At 37.7% G+C, this 17,771-nt stretch overlaps 1 protein-coding gene across 2 annotated transcripts in view; it reads left to right on the forward strand.

Moving 5' to 3' along the window:
- Positions 1-4,533: 4,533 nt before the first annotated feature.
- Positions 4,534-17,771, forward strand: part of LOC135217044 (CUGBP Elav-like family member 2) — a 354,797-nt gene continuing 341,559 nt past the window's right edge. Inside the window, exon 1 of one of the 2 annotated variants that reach the window (XM_064252653.1) lies at positions 4,534-5,009. In XM_064252653.1, the coding sequence (XP_064108723.1) occupies positions 4,972-5,009 (38 nt within the window). In that variant the 5' untranslated portion in view covers positions 4,534-4,971. The remainder of the gene's footprint in view (positions 5,010-17,771) is intronic. The other variant, XM_064252656.1, reaches the window with a different exon arrangement.

The raw sequence follows: 17,771 nt of genomic DNA on the forward strand, positions 1-17,771 counted from the left end.
GTCCCTCGCTCTCTCACTTTTTTTTTTATGGGCTGCCATTTTCTCGTTCTAATTTTACACCAGCTGCGACCCACGACCGTTGACACTCTACTAGGTACTTCCTCTCTTCATATATATATACATATATATATTTTATATATTATATATATATATATATATATATAATATATATAGATGAGTGTGTGTATATATGTGTGTGTATATATATATATATATATATATATATATATATATGTGTGTGTGTGTGTGTGTGTGAGTGTGTGTGTGTGTTATCAATACGTAACGTGTCGTAGGATTGATGTGCTTCGGAAACTCATTCGGAACAAAAGGTCATCAGGAGATTTATCTTCCTTTGTTTTGAATTCTTGTAATTGAAAACTCGGGGAAGGGAACAGTACCGTTACTTTTTAACTTCAATTGAATCTCGGGTAACTTACGAAAGGGAGAAAACGAGAGATTATAAAAATGCAATATTAAATGATTGTAGACAAAATTAAAATGGCTTCATATACGTTTCGTATGAATACATGTCTCCAGTATTCATTTCTGCTGAATCACATTCTCTCTCTCTCTCTCTCTCTCTCTCTCTCTCTCTCTCTCTCTCTCTTTCCTGCTAGATCTCAGGACCTTAGCTTTCCTCTCTCTCTCTCTCTCTCTCTCTCTCTCTCTCTCTCTCTCTCTCTCTCTCCCCGTTTATTATCATCATTATATTAAGATGAAGGTCCCTACCTTGGCCGTGTAGCTTGTAACGTTTCACCTTTCGGGGATTTTTTTTTTATTCTTTTGTCTGTGGCTTGAGGAGCCACGCCCTTCGAACGCCCTGTTAAGGAAAGACACTGACTGTGGGGAGGGAGATTATTTCACGGTGCCGGCGTGACCCCAATCTCGAAGACTGCTCTTGCGGTCTTGGTAAGGGTGTGAGGCGACCACCATTTTTTTTTTTTTTTTTCTCTCTCTAAGGAAAAAGGGCTTCGTCGGTCTAAATCACGAGGGCCTGTGATCACGAAGTTATTAGATATATGTCTTGCCCTAAGCACCAGCGGCAGAAGGTTCTTGGGGTCAGAGCCGGGAATGTGAAACGAAAATTGAAATTATTCAGAAGCATATGGAAATCGCCATATTTGTGATTTTCTTCGAGTGTATTTTTTTTTATTTTTCACTTTCACTTTCACTAGTCAGTGCTCGAGGTTTTACGGTAAATAAATTTTCAACAGTGCACAATGACCCCCCTTACAGTCTCGCACCGCACACATGCATACGTACGTATGTACACAAGTTACCTGTATTATATATACTATATATATATATATATATATATATATATATATATATATATTATCCATGTTTGTATTAGTGGTTGATTTTCAATTCTTTTCACTTACAATTACCGTACTGTTACAGTCTATTCGACCTCTTCCGAGAAGTATGTCTTTTGTCTTTTGCAATGATATGCTTGTGAAGAATAACTGAGTTGGAATTGATTGTAAGTGCATTTTATTACCTTAATTTCATTACGATCTGAACCAAAGTCACAGTTATTCTAAGCTAAATCATTCTTCTTTATAATGGGCCTTCAAATACTTTTCTTTATAATGTTAATCTTGGTATCCTTAGACTTCGTATTTTTTTTTTTAATATGTAAATTTTAAAAATTATAGCTGGATTTCTATTTTTCCCTATTGTGTCATTGTTGTGTATCTAGAAACTGCGTTTCATCTTTGTATTTTGAATGTCAAGAATGATTTAATAATGGAACATTGATTCTTGTAAGTTTGAATTGTCAGAATGATTTAATAATGGAACATTGATTCTTGTAAGTTTGTTGATTCCTGTACAATAATCTTAACGTTTTCTTGCCATAAATAAGTTGTGTCTCTCATACAAAAATTATTGTTTTTATCCGTCCTTCGTTTGATCATTGATAAGGAAATAACAACAGGTATTGCTTACAGAGCGCCTTTGTCCTTATTATTAATTTTGCTAATCCTGTCTTTCTCGTGAGTAGGTGATACTTAACACATAAATATTCATTACATAATTTCATAAAGGCATTTTTGACAAGGCAGATTAATATCTCTTTTCCCTATACTGAGAGCTGATTTTTTTTTATTACCCGTGTTGTTTTCTTTTCGTTTTTGTCAATTGTGCATATTCCTTTTCCATTGTGCATGAAATGTAAACACTGGTTGACTTGTACCCCCCAAAATACTGCTGGAAGATCGTGGAACTCTGCCAAAAACCACCCCTATATGAGGAGGTGGGTAGGTAGGTAGGTATACGCGCGTCGCTGAATTTAGCGAAGCATTGTCAATGCCATTCTCTCCTTTATTTTGTCTGCTCACTCCCGAGGTGTTATCGTAAATCGCACATGAGCTGTTACGCCCTCTCTTTTGTTCGTTTGTAAGGTGGGCGTAATTCAGGTGCACGCGCTGCAGCAAGGAACAACACAGTAAAACCACGCCCACTCGCTAGGGGTGACGATGATAAAAGGGCTCGTGGCGGGGTTAGGGTTGGGGTGGGGGGAGAGGAAAGGGGGCTTTTCATTGTCATGGCAAGAAGACCTCTCGGTGGGGGTTTGTAGACGCTGGAAACTGACGGGTGGGAAGGTCGCTGATGGCCCGCCTAGATGTCTATTAGGGTAATGAAGAGCTTCATGCTTCCCCTGCAGTGACTGCGACCAACGGAACCTTTCTTTTGATTTTTATTTACGAGATGGCCTGGCTCTCTCTCTCTCTCTCTCTCTTCTCTCTGTACGTCTATCAATTTGTCTTTCTCTCGATGTATATATTTTCATTCTGACTGATATTATAATCTCTCTCTCTTTCTCTCTCTCTCTCGTCTCTCGTCTCTCTCTCTCTCTCTCTCTCTCTCAGAATGTGTACGGCTATCAATTTGTCTTTCTGTCTGCTTGTATATATCATCTTCTGAGTCTTTCTCTCTCTGCTTGTACATACAATCTTCTGAATTATAATGATAATATTGTAATTCTCTCTCTCTCTCTCTCTCTCTCTCTCAGAATGTGTACGTCTATCAATTTGTCTTTCTCTCTGCTTGTATATATCATCTTCTGAATGATAATATTCTCTCTCTCTCTCTCTCTCTCTCTCTCTCTCTCTCTCTCTCTCTCTCTGCGCCCCTGCGCCAAGTGAATTGGGGATTATGGCGTTATAAATAGAGGAGCGTCTTTAGACCTTCTTTACTGCCCTCTCCCTGTCCTTGCCTGTCTGTCACTTTGGGTGTTTATTGATTCCGCTGTCAGTGGCCCATGTCGGCCGTCGCTGAAATATGATGATGCCAGTCTCGGTGACATTTGTAGTAGAAGGACCTTGAGTTGCTCTCGTCGGGATTTCTCGCAAGATCTCAGTTGACACGAAGATGTACGCTGTAGATTGTGTTTGCGGATAAAATGTATTTGCAGATTTATTACGAGTAGCAGGATTTATACATTATAGAATGTACTTGCTGATAGAATGTATTTGCGGATTTATTGTGTATTACGAGTAGCAGGATTCATCGCCAGATCTATACATTATTCATACAGTAAGATATTACGAAATGTGTCTATGGATGTGTTACAAGTAGCATGAGGTTGGTTATAAGGTAAGAGTGCAGAGTGCCATTTAAGTTATATTTGATCTGGGATCAGAACACGCTGAACTGTGTAAACTTAACTAAAAATTAGAAATTCGGGAATTGTCACAAAATCTCTCTGTTGACACGAAGGTATACGTTGTAGAATGTATTTGCGGGTTTATTACGCGTAGCAGGATGTATTATCGCAAGATCTATACATTATTGAAACACGAAGATATTACGAAACGTACCTGTGGATATGTTACAAGTAGCGTGAGGAAGTGATATAAGGTAAGAGTGCAGAGTATCATTTGTCACTGAAGTTACATTTGATCTGGGATCAGAACACGCTGATTATTAGCTGTGTAAACTTTAACTGAAAAGTTAGAAATTCAGCGCATCTCCGAAGGACGCAACAAGAAACTTAATCGTCTGTTTTACGCCTTAGCCTTAATGTTACGTAAGTATCTTCATCCGCGCTTGCTAAACCCCCCCCCCCCCATTTAATAAAGAGGGGGCGGGGGGGGATAGGAGTCAGCAAGTTTTCCTGACGATCAGTAAGCACGCTTAGAAAAAAGTCCCGCTTCGAACAGAGAAACCCTGATCCACTTTTTTTTTTTTTACCGCCAGAGCCTGGCATATAATTGCGTACCTAAGTATATACAAGTCTCCTGATAAACAATTCTAATTTTGCCAGCACCAGTTTATCTCTGATTTGAACATCAAAGTGATTTACCAAAAGAAAAAAAAATAGACGCGAGAGTTTTGTTCCGCATCCGTTTATTTTAATGCCAGCGTACGAAACAGATTTCCCCGCCGACCGTCAAACGAGTTGGGTCGCTTCGACGCGAAACTTTGAGCCCGCGAACTCGGCGTCGAACAGATAGAGAGAGATAGGTAGGTCTGGTCGTCTCGTATGTGTGGGAGTAATTTAGTCTTTGGCGATGAGTGACGGTCAGTCAGTCTGTGTGAGTCCGATCTAAGGGGGCTACTGTACTAGATTCACGCCGTAATCCAGAAAGAGCGAAATCGACCGTTTCTTCCGGAAGATATAAACTGCAAAGCCTCTCCATTTTTTTTTTCTTTTTTGGTCAGGCTTTTCTCGCGTAGTGGATCGCGGGACGATTTAATGTGCCATTCTTTATTCACGTCAGTTTAATGGAGTTTCAGAGTCATCCTGTGGGTGGATTGAGTCTGGCGTCGAGCCTTCGTATCGGCATATGATTTTTCGCCTTTGGAAGTCATTCCAGAAGTCACGTTAGGAGAGTGTGAAGTCTCTCTCTCTCTCTCTCTTTACGGCTCTGCCAGAGACATCTCGATCCGTATCCCCTTGTTTGTCTGGTGTGTGTGCGGCGTGTTATTGTTTGTTTGTGTGTTCGTACGTTTGTGTCGGTCGTCATGGTCTTCATCAGTTTCGACGGTGTGCCTGGGACGAGGTAGGTGAAAGTTTTAAACCACGTTATTTTAATGCCCTTAAGCTCAGTGCGTATATCATACTCTATATATATATAATATTCTATATATATATATATTATATAATTATATATATATATATATATGACACTGTTTTGCGCATGTATTAATAAACCTTAATATTCATGACATTTAAGAACGAAAATAATGATTCATTCATAGCCTACCACATTAATATAAACTATTGAACTGCTTGTTTGCCCTTCATAAAATTTTAAGAATTATTTGGCAATGCCAGTTACCTATAGGATAAGATAATTTCACCCTGAATATCTTGAGCTTGAAGTTTTGTTTTGTAAGATTACGAGAAAGCGCGTAAATATACCGCGGAGTTTGTAAGGACCTCCACCCGTTTGTTTTTGTAAAGGTTTTATAAATATAATAATCATCGTATTTAACCGTCACTATGAAATACGGCTGTTGGATTTCGTTATCGTATAACTAAGGACTTGCAAAGATAAATTATATTGAAATGGAAATAAATGGTCGATGTTGTCACGTTTTCTGTTGTCGTCATTATTTTGAGCAACTGCCTGCCGTTCTCCAAAACCGTGATAATGACCTTGCTATGTGGCTGTCAGCTATGCAAGAAGTGACAGTTCATTATGCGCCCTAATACCAAGCTGCAGGTTTTCCGAGGTATTTCATGCATGGTAACCGTCATGTTTCTATGATCCATTGTGGCTGGCATTGCGACTTGTCTTGGGTACCTGTTTAGATACAGAAATGGGTGGGTAGGCAACATCAACGGGTTGCTCTGTGAACAAGAGCCCGTGCTGGCATCAAAGCCAGCTTAATCTCCAACAACAACAGGTAACAGATAACTTAAGAGAAGGACCAAATTACTTTTTCGGATGTAAAGGAAGCAGTAGACTTAAAGTTATGAAGGATTGCCAATTCTGTGCATAAATGCATTTATGATCTGCATCCAAAATTCGTTGTATACAGATTGTGAAGTTTTATCTGTTCTTTCGCGCGAATTGTAAAGTTCGATATTGAATTTCTTAATATTATAATGTGGTTACTTATGGTTAATGATCGTTGTAAAGTTTTTTTTTATGAGTTGAGTGATTTAGAAAATTTAGCCAGTATAGAAGTTTTTAGAACAAACGTTATTTGTATTCGATATATATATATATATATATATATATATATATATATATAATATATAATGTAAGTATGTGTATATGTATGTATGTATGTATTTATATTTATATATATATATTATATATAATATATATGTGTGTGTGTGTGTGTGTGTGTATGTATATGTATATATATATATATATATATTATATATATTTGCATTTTTAATGCCAAGGACGGGCATATTCATAACGCACTGCTCGGTATTGGACATGGCTAATCGATTTTCTGTGATAACACGTCAGCAACAGGTTTACAGTTGTTAATTTTTGCTTGTCTTTTTTTTAAAATAAAATTTTATTTTCCCCCATGCATCTTAAAGTCTTTAAAGATTTAATCATGCCCTATATTATTATTTCTTCTTTTACATGAAATCCAAAGTTGATGATTGCAATTTTTATGTTGAGCAAATGATTTGGATACGTCTTTATTGCAATTTACTTTGTATTTTATTAACTCGCATTTCTATTTATGTATTTATTAATTTGTTAATTAATTTTTTTTAGCAAGTGATCTCTTCTGTCTGTATTACGAGCTACTTTTTGTTACTTCTTTTTAATGGACACCATAACCTTTGGAAGCTTGAATTTCATGTCATTGGCTCTTGTGGGCTTGTTCCATACAAATAGGGTTCGTCGCTACTGCTGCATGATTTACCTGATGCTATAAAAAACCTCATTCGAGAGATTAAGAAACTACAATACAAAATAATAATATAATAATAATAATAATAATAATAATAATGCGAGCCAATAGGGTTGTCTTGTCTAATGAATAATAATAATAATAATAATAATAATAATAATAATAATAATAATAATAATAATAATAATAATAGCTCCAGGACTCGTGCAGAAGAGTGTGATCCTAGAAACGGCGCACATAGTAAGAAAAGTGATGGACTCCTAAGGAGGCAAGATGCAACCCGGAACCCCACACTATAAATACCACCCAGTCGAATTGGAGGACTGTGATAGAGCAAAAAAAAAAAAAAAACAAAAAAAAAAAAAAAAAAAAAAAAAAAAAAAAAAAAAATAATAATAATAACAACAATGCGACCAAATATTAAAAGAGTGATTTACGTGATGCTATTAAGAAACTCATTCGAGAGACTTGAGAAACTACAATACAAAAAATTAATAATAATAATAATAATAATAATAATAATAATAATAATAATAGTGCGACCTAATATTTAAGAAATATCTGTCTCCACCTCTCTCACATTTCGAGAACAGTTCCTTTGATGCTGTAATTATAATATGCGCCTGATACAGTAATTATAATCAGTCTCGGACGAGCTTGGGTTGATCGAAGGTCGCGGCGGGGAAAGGTGTGTTTGCCTTGGGGGGCCTGGCCCCCTTCCCCCCTCCCCACTGGGGGGAGTGAGTGGAGACGACCTGATGATGATGATGATGGTGACACGTGTTGTGTATGTTTACTCAGTGGATAAAATTTAGTTTATAGATATTAATTTCTTACTTTTTTTTTGTCTCTTCTATTGTTATGAAACGTAACCTGCACGTATTGTTAAATTGGACGGTTTTTCACTTTTATTATTGAGTGTATAGTAATTGTAACTGTTGTGTGTGTTTGTATATATATATATATATATATATATATATATATATATATATATATATATATATATATATATATAGTATGTTAATGTCAAGATTAACAATCATGTGGGTTTGTAATGCGATTTAAGCTATTCCAATGCTGATAGTGAAGCAGATTTAGTCTTTTCCCACATAGTAAGTGTTTTTATAATTCAACAATCCCCGGTGTTGTTTATCCAAAGCCTGGCAACGTGGTGTTTATTTATACCTTGACAGTGGTGGAGTTGAGTTGGCTTATAAAGTCGAAGCGCACGCGCGCACGTATATATATATATATATATATATATATATATATATATATATATATATATATTATATATATATATTATATATATATATATATATATATATATATATAATGTGTGTTTGTATATATGTGTGTATTGGGACATTCAATAAGTAGGTGTGGATGGAAATTTAAGTGTGTTTATGTGTATGCCTAAAATAAGTTTGTTAGAATCAACGTGCTATTGAGTATTACATAAAATTATTTACAAGCTCCTGGATCTCTCTCTCTCTCTCTCTCTCTCTCTCTCTCTCTCTCTCTCTCTCGTATTTTATGTAACACAGGAACTGATTGGATGTCCTGGGTTATGTAACGAGTTAAATTTTTATGAAGTCGTGATTTCTTAAAGTTAAAAGAATTGCTTAGGGGAATATCTGTAAGTTTGTTTAGCCCATTGTGAATACTAGATGACCTTGCATTGGTAGGAAAATTTGCTATGTTCTATGATGTGATGTTTTTTGCTTTTTTTTTAGCTTGTTTTTTTTTTTTTATTTGTGCACACGTCTTTAAACATTTATGACAATTAATGCCATGGCAGGATCTTCATCGTCTTCCAATCCTTCAACATTCTTTGCATCGTGTTCCAACCCTTCAACATTCTTTACATCGTCTTGCAATCCTTCAGCATTCTTTACGATCTTCCAATCCTTCAACATTCTTTGCATCGTGTTCCAACCCTTCAACATTCTTTACATCGTCTTGCAATCCTTCAGCATTCTTTACATCTTCCAATCCTTCAACATTCTTTACATTGCCTTGCAATCCTTCAGCATTCTTTACATCTTCCAATCCTTCAACATTCTTGACATCGTCTTGCAATCCTGCACCTTCAACATTATTGTCTTGCAATCCTTCAACCTTCTTGACATCGTCATCCAATCCTTCCACATTCTTACATCGTCTTGCAATCCTTCAACATTCTTTACATCCTTCAAAAATTCGTAGTATTGACGAGACATAAAGTTGAAATGATAAGTGCTGGTCACTTAAAAGGTTTCAGACGACAGGCACGACTGACCAAGTTGGGCTTAGTCATTGTTAGAAAACAATACGTAAGGAAAGGCCCGAGGAGGAGTATAGCGATCTAGGACTTTCCCTTCTTACGTGATAACACGCGGACCTCAGATATAAAGAGAGGGGAAAGTAAAAGGCTCGGGAAAGGCGAGTGTTGTTATCATCTTAGAAAGGAATTTCATGAAAGATCGACGTTACCTGTTGATCATTGAAACTCAAGACAGTGTCTCTGGCCGGAATATAATCAAGAAGCTTTTTCTCTCTTCTGGGAAACTGCTGTTGAAGTTTTTTTTTTCTTTCTTTTTAAGTAGGTCCAGAAAGGAGATATTCTTGCTAACGTTTCGAAGAAATCAAGCTTTTAAGAAAAATGTCAAGTGAACTATGGAAACTAAATTCTTTAATCCATAAGAACATTGTGTGTTTATGCTGTTCAGTCTTCTCGGGGAACGACCTCTGTTCTATGCAAGACTCAGCAATTCCTTTATATATTTCCAAAGCTCTTGCCATTGTCTCATGTAACTTTCAAAATAGACGATCTAGCCTCTCAAGAGGCAAGGCATTGTGTGTTATGTAATGAAGGGATCCGAGGACCTGTTAAAAGTCTTTTTCAGATTAAAAAATTACATCCATATCAAAGGATTATCATTGTCATTCCAATTTTATGAAGGAAGAAAGAAGATTAATGGATATATAAAACCTTTGCCTTAGAGGTATATCATATCGGAAGGGATGGGCTATATACTTACACCTCTTGAATATCGTTATACCTCTTTCAGTGAACTGCAGTTACAGCATTGTAGTACGAGATTAAACTAGACTGAGAAATGTCTTCCAGGGAGTTGGAGAGGATTCATTAAGTGTAGGATTATGAGCCTATGAATGGGTAATATAACGGATTACGAAGAAAGTGATTGATGTTTCGGAAGATTAGATCAGATGAGAGAAGAGAGCATATTCCAGAGAAATTCAGTCAGTGACAAGGGCTGACTGAGATGTGGCATTATGAGATTATAAGGTACGTTGAGTGGCAGGCATGTAACTTACAATAATATTTCAGAGTGATACAGTATACATTAAGGTACAAACTGCTCAGGAAGCGCCTCAGTGGCGTGGTTGGTATGGTGCTGGCGTTCTACCTCGGTGGTCGCGAGTTCGATTCTCGGCCATTCCATTGAGGAGTGAGAGATGTATATTTCTGGTGATTAAATTTACTCTCGACGTGGTTCGGAAGTTACGTAAAGCCGTTGGTCCCGTTGCTGAATAACCACTGGTTCCATGCAACGTATAAACAAACAAATAATACAAACTGCTCAGGAGATGTCATAAGTGAGGACATTGCAGTTCTAGCAATACTCATGAAATGATCGAATTCATATTGATACAGTATACATAAAGATATAAACTCCTCAGGAGATAAGTGAGGACATCGCAGTTCGAGCAATACTCAATGAAATGATCGAATCACACGATTCAGCCACGTTTTCTGACGTTTTGGTACAAGCTGTTGAATTCTCTTCTTCCTCCTGTTTTTCCTGACCTAAACTTTCCATGTTCAGGAAACTAAATGTCACTTCAGTCAGTGGCTAAACTTCCCTCCTCTTCCTTCCAATATTCCCTTTTCTTGTCTTCAGATTCTGTCATTAAAAGAAAACAGGAAGTAGAACAAGCGATCGTCAGTTAATGATACCTTACATCATCCTTCTACTTCTTGATGGTGAGAGAGAGAAAGTAGTGAGGTAGGTTTTAGGAGATGAGAAATCTCAAGAGTGGAAAACTCTGTTGAAGGTAAGAATGATGGGTGACAGACAGACAGACAGCCAGCCAGACGGATCAATGTCGTCACCTGCTTGAGAGAACTGGCATTAGAATCCATATCGTAGATGAGGGGGACACGTATTAGTGCCAACGGGAAATGAAAAATATTGCAAGAAAACAGTGAAGATATCGTAGTAGCTTCCTTGAGACATCCATCCCTCTCTCTCTCTCTCTCTCTCTCTCTCTCTCTCTCTCTCTCTCTCTCTCTCTCTCTCGAGTACCACGTTTCTCCTTTTTATATCATGGCCAAACATTAGTTCTCCGATTCCGTTAGTAATAGGTTGACCTTCTTTTATAGTTATAGTTTCCTTCCTTTCAGCTTATACCTCCTCATTTCAATCCTTTCGAAAGTATTTCCATCTTATTTAGTGAAAGAAAATGACCCACCTCTCATCCTAAAACTTCCCGAGGCTTACCCGACGTCAGTTTTTGAGTTTCTGCATTAATTATCCTGAAGAGTAAATTTAGTTGGAAGGATTTATAACGGTCATTACTTAATATCTGTGAGAGAGAGAGAGAGAGAGAGAGAGAGAGAGAGAGAGAGAGAGAGAGAGAGAGAGAGAGAGAGAGAGAGAGAGAGAGAGAGAGAGAAGGAAGCATGTAATGTATTTTGTACGTAATGCTATGTGTTCGCGTGTGGAATAACCAAGGTGCAGGCAGATGAAGACCAAGGGATACATCAAATCAGGCGCTGACTCAAGGAAACAGGCCCATCTACATATTTCTTTATTCCGACGTTTCGTATAAACAGTTTTTTACATCCTCTGGGAATCTCTCAATTTATTATCTATGATAAAATTGTAAAACAATCTTAAATTTACTAAGAATGTATGTTTATTTTTATATTGATTTTATGTACGTAAGTTTGTATGTATATGCAACATAAATCACAGCCACCATCATTATATATAATTAATAACCGAAGACTGGTGTGTTGGGTCAGCGACTTTTGAAGAAAAACAGCAGCGGTCGATGATTGTACATTCCATTTAACGGGAAAACGATTCCAGATTACGTTGCTCATTGAGCGGAAGAATTTTTTTTCTCTATTTAACACTTCACGTCCCATTTACCCCAAGGGTCATTTTCTACCCTTTGTCCCATTAAACGTGAAAAGGGAATGGGTCAATGGGGGGGGGGAGGGGGGTGGGGGTCGTCTCTGGTCTTTGGAAAGGGGAAAAGGATTCTCTGGTCGTAACGCGTTTAACGACTGCAATCTGGTGATTCCTGCTGAAGGACGTCGCGCCCTTCATAGTTTTCCGGACTTCGGGATGCCAAGTTCTCTATTAAGTTATGTTTTTGTCAGTGTATCTCATTTGAATCCTTGGTTTAAAGGGGAGTATGCGTGACATGTGGCTGACATATTCATGTGTTGCTGTGAGATGACATAATCTGTTTTTGTTTACCTATTTACTCGTGTCTAAATATATTGTGAATTTATTCACGGATTAAATTTTCGCAATCTTAGGATTGTCCTTCTAGACCTTCCCCGTAGGGGGGTAGTGCCGTCAGTGAACCTCCTGCTGTGCACTGTAGGTACTTAAGGTTCTTTGCAGTGTGCCTTCGACCCCTAGCAGCAACCACTTTCGTTCCGTTTACTGTACCTCCTTTCATATTCTCTTTCTTCATTTTACTTTCCACCCTCTCCCAACATTTGACTCATAGTGCAACGGCTTTGAGGTTTTCCTCCTGTTACACCTTTCATAGATTTTGTACTGTCAATTTCCATTTCAGCGTTGAATGATCTCATAGGTCCAAGTGCTTGGCCGTTGGCCTGAATTTTATATTCAACTCAAGTTTAAACCTGTCTTGGGTAGTATGTTAATTTTATGTTGTTTTTGACGCGAGAAGAAATTTTTGAAATTTTCACGTGTTCCCCTTCGGTCTCTCTTTGCTATCCTTGTACCCTGTTGAAAGTAAATGGTCCCATTAACCTCAGAGTTCTTCAAAAGTTGGAGTGCGTGTCTGATTTGTTTTCTGTACTGGCTGACGAATCTGTGGCGGAACAATGATGCGCCGGTTATGCCAGGTGTTGGCGCCTGGCCAGGGGTGTTGTAGTTTGGGACAATGTAGCTTGAAGTATGATGATGACAAAGGCATTTAATCGCCAATTCTTTCGACAAGGTATTTGGTAATTGGTTGGTCTGGGTACGACCGTGGCAGAGAGAGAGAGAGAGAGAGAGAGAGAGAGAGAGAGAGAGAGAGTTTAGCTTCTTAAATGTAGGGGTTTGAGTAATTATAGAACCCAGGGAATCCGAGTCCATTGGGTACCTATGCTAAATTTCATAGCTCCCAGTCCAGTGCTAAACTGAATCAATTGCAGGCAGCTTCTACACACGCAAATGGACTGGATTGATGCGTTATGCAATTGTTAACCACTTGAAATTCCGTTAACGTTGTTTTTTTTATATATATTAGAAACCTGCTCTTGAAGTGTGATTACAACTTGACATCCTTGAAGATAAACATTAAACCCGTCATAGCTTTCTAGTTTTAGTTACGTAAAGTCGTTTCTGTTTTATAGCAGATTTCTCTCAGGTTGACTAAGAACGCTTATTCAAGTACTGTCGGTTTAAACTAGTTTCTGTGATACGTATCAGCAACAGTGTTAATTGTTATCTCGTTATTAGCAAGTGAGAAGTATAACTATCCGGTTCTCGTTATTTTCAAGCGAGAAGTATAAGTGTCCGGATCTCGTTATTTCCAAGCGAGAAGTATCACCATCCGGTTCTTGTTATTTGCAAGGGAGAAGTATCACTATCCGGTTCTCGTTATATGTAAGCAAGAAATATGTGTCCGGATCTCGTTATTTCCAAGCGAGAAGTATCACTATCCGGTTCTCGTTATTTGCAAGCGAGAAGTATCACAATCCGGTTAGGGAAATTTCTCCACATGAGCGCAAGATCGATATCAAGTTTACTTGACACAAATATTTTAGCGTATTTATGCACGAGTCGGAAGACGTTTTCAGAAATCATCTCCATACTCATAGCTTTGTGTCCTGATGATACGAGTAATATTGTGCTGTAGTATGTTTTAGGGTGATTATTTCAAGGGCCAATTTGATGCTCGCAGTTTTGTGTGTGTGTGTGTGTTTTGCGATGGAATTTGATTGTAGGTGATGAAATCAAAAGCAGTTTGCTACTTGACAGCAGCGCTTATTTCGAACTTGGTTTTCGGGAAGCGACTGAAATCCGGGAACAAATTTTCTCGACCAAAAAGTAGGTAGGTACCTGTTAACCTATGCGGTGAATAGTATACTCAGAGCCTTTCGTAGACTGTAGTGCCATAGCCGAGCATATGTATAATATCCGTGTTTAACATCTAAGCACATAATATAGTATAATATTAATATAACAATTGGCAGCGATGTGCAGTTGTGTCTTTGTTCCATAAGCGGTTACCTTCATTTCTGGTTGTGTTTGTGAATGCATAATTCGCAAAATCGTTAATATGAGCTCTCTGGAACGGGTGTGGGGGGAATAGTGACGCATAAGGTGCGCTGTAAGCATTACTTAAAGTTCTTGGTAGTGCCCCTTCGGCCCCTACCCCTTACCCCTTTCACTCTTTTTTACTGTACCTCCGTTCATATTCTCTTTCTTCCATCTGACTCTCCACCCTCTCGTAACTGTTGATTCATAGCGCAACTGCTTTAAGGTTTGCCTCCTGTTACACCTTACAAATCTTTAAAAAAATGTCAATTTTCGTTTCGGCGACTGGCCTTATCACTCCCAGCGCTTGGCCTTTTGGCCTAAATTCTACTATATTCTGTTTCTATTGATATGAGGCGCTATATTTTCATATTGTTAAAAGTCTCTCATTAACTTTTCAACTGACGTTATTATTAGATTTAAGTATTGGTTATGTCTGAATGATCCAGGTCGCGTAGTTTCCGTTCTCTGCCAGGGAAAAGAATGTTAATTTTACCTCTTGGAAAGAGAGAGAGAGAGAGAGAGAGAGAGACTGGGTCCTCGAATTTACGCGACGTTGAACTGCATTAAAGTTTATTTGCATCCTTTAACAGGTGGTTGACATGCAAATAATGGGACACGAGGCGAAACTCTGCAGTCAGTCGCTCACTTATTTACTGCTTTTTAATTTTTTTTTTATACATGCAAACCGGGAGCCATTCCGAAATTAGTCGTGTACATTTACTCCGTGAAAATGTCAAATTAGTCTTTTAATCGGAAGTTAATTGCGCGGTGTTAATAATCGGTTTCCGAAGCTAATTGATTCTAACAAAGTCAATTATTTGTATTTTGGTGGGATTGTAACTTTTGTTTTTGCATTTATTTATTTATGTATTTTTTGGGACATAAATAATTGAAAACGGTTAGTTTACGGTATGATTTTAGGGAGTTCAAATTGAAACGACACAGTGTGCCCAATAATTGTGTTGTTGATTGTCTTTGGTGTTTTGTGATAACCTGCATTGGTTCATAACAGTAATGAAAGGCAGACTCTGATCCCGTTTTCTATATTCCTTAATTGCTGTTTACTGCAAGCACTGTTGTGTATCATAGCCAGGTTTTGAAATGTCTTTGTAGGGAATATTTATGATTGATGCTGTTGTGTACCTTGTCTGGGTGGGTGAGGTCATTTAAAATATATGGATTTTATTGTTGTGTATTAAGGATTTCACTTCAGTATTTTGTACCATGAAAATGCTTAACCAGTCGTTAGTTTGATTGAAGAAAAATTACACTCGCAAAAGAACTTCATCGTTGAGAGCAATGTTACGAACATTTATATGTAAATACACCTTCGTCATTGATAATAACATCTTTGTCAACGAGAACTTCGATATAGAAATATATTTGACTGAAGTTTGACATAGTAAGCATTTACATGCTGAAATATCTTCATTGTATCTTTGAGAAGTTCGGTAGCAAAAATTTCACACGAACGAAAAACACTTAATGTGAAAGCAACCATATATTTTGAAAATATTGTGTTTTTAGACTGAATATCCTTAGCATTGTTTCTAATGAACTTAACATGAACCGACTATAATTCAATTAAAATGTCCAGTAAAAGTTTTTGATGTAAAAACTTTACAAGAACAAAAAAATAATACACAATGTGAAAGGAAACAAACCCATTGTGAAAATATTGTCTTTTTTTTAGACTGAATTTCCTTAACATTGTTTGTAATGAATTTAACATGTACCGAATTTAATTCAATTAAAAATGACTAGCAAAATTTTTTGTTTCATTGTCGTTAATTTTTTCATTGCATACTGAGTCACGATTTTGGATTTTGCAAATTTGACATTTTCATTGCATGGGAGATAGATCGAGTTACAGCTTCTATTATGAGCATCATTTCATAAATTGATATTACTGCGATGTATATCCATGTATGTTGTATGACTTCTGTGCCTTGTTATTATTACTCTTTTTAATGTATGTGAAGAAGATTTTATTAATTTTTTATCTTGTATTCATCCTCATCACCCAGGTGCCATATCCCCAAGGACGTCGGCAATCATGGCTCGCCATTCCTCTCTATTTCCGGCTCTCTGGTATATTAAGAAACCAGAAACTAAATTGTAAATTATTTTTACTAACGTATAGAATGAAAGACGTCTTTTGAACGTCTTCCACTTTCATTTTCATGTAAATATTATAGTGAAATCATCATCAAATGAGATGTCGAGTTGGGCGACACAGATGAATGGGTGCAGTTTTTTGGCGAGAAGAAAGTAGATGAAGTAGTAGCCTAAAGATGAGGAGAGAGAGAGAGAGAGAGAGAGAGAGAGAGAGAGAGAGAGAGAGAGAGAGAGAGAGAGAGAGATTGCTTTATTTAGAATCCAGTTATACTACTTGAAGTAAAAATTTTATTCTTATTGCTAATTGTTTATGGTGATGCGGTAATTAGTTGGTGGCTTGGTGCGACAAAAAGTTATATTTATAAAATCTGTTAATAATTGGAACATCGGTACCTTTATGGTAATTAGTTATTGAAGCTCTTGAGTAAAAAAGAAAAAAAAATGATAACCTGTGATCGTAGATGTCTTCAGACCTGGTAACAAGACTTTCTATAAATGGAGTCGAAGAGAAAAAGAGTGTAGAAAGGAGTAAAGAGAAAGAGAGAGAAAAAACCTGGCTCTCTTGTTCACAATTTAGTCTTATTAAGGAAGATAGAAAGTAGAGAAAGTTGTTGGAGTCGAAATGTCAAGAGTTCGTGCAGAATGCGGCATTGGAATCCCACTCCGACCGAAGGGGTAGGAGGAGGGGGAAGGGTAGGGGGAGGGGTGGGAGAGGTGGAGTGGGGTTTCAAGGTAGGCATCCACGGGAATGGGCACTGTCTTCTCCACCCGCCAACCCCCCTCCCCCCTCCCCCGCCCAATCCTTACTAATGAAGTGCCCCGCCTTGCACCACCGTCCAGACGGATTTCCTTCCTGTTTTGTTTCTTTTTGGATTGCCTTTGTATTTGCGGTCATTACCCGGTAAGTCCTGTACGGGGGAGGGGGTGGGGGTTAGTGCCGTCAGTGCACCTCTTTCGGTGCAATGTAGGCATTACTTGAGCTTCTTTGCAGCAGCGTCCCTTCCATGGCCCCTTAATTGCAACTACTTTCTCATTCCTTTTATACTGTACCTCCGTTCATATTCTCTTTCTTCCTTCTTACTGTCCTTAACCCTCTCCTAACAGTTGTTTCAGAGTGCAGCTGCCTTGAGGGTTTCCTCTTATTACACCTTTCAAACCTTTTCACTGTCAGTTTCCGTTTCAGCGCTGAATGGCCTTAGTTGCCCCAGGGCTTGGCCTAATGCCAAAAATCTTTATAAATCATATTTCAAAATATGAATTTTAATGTAAAGTTCTTGAAATTATACATAT

This window comes from Macrobrachium nipponense, chromosome 7 (genome assembly GCF_015104395.2).
Source record: "Macrobrachium nipponense isolate FS-2020 chromosome 7, ASM1510439v2, whole genome shotgun sequence".
In the NCBI taxonomy this organism is placed as follows: Eukaryota; Metazoa; Arthropoda; class Malacostraca; order Decapoda; family Palaemonidae; genus Macrobrachium; species Macrobrachium nipponense.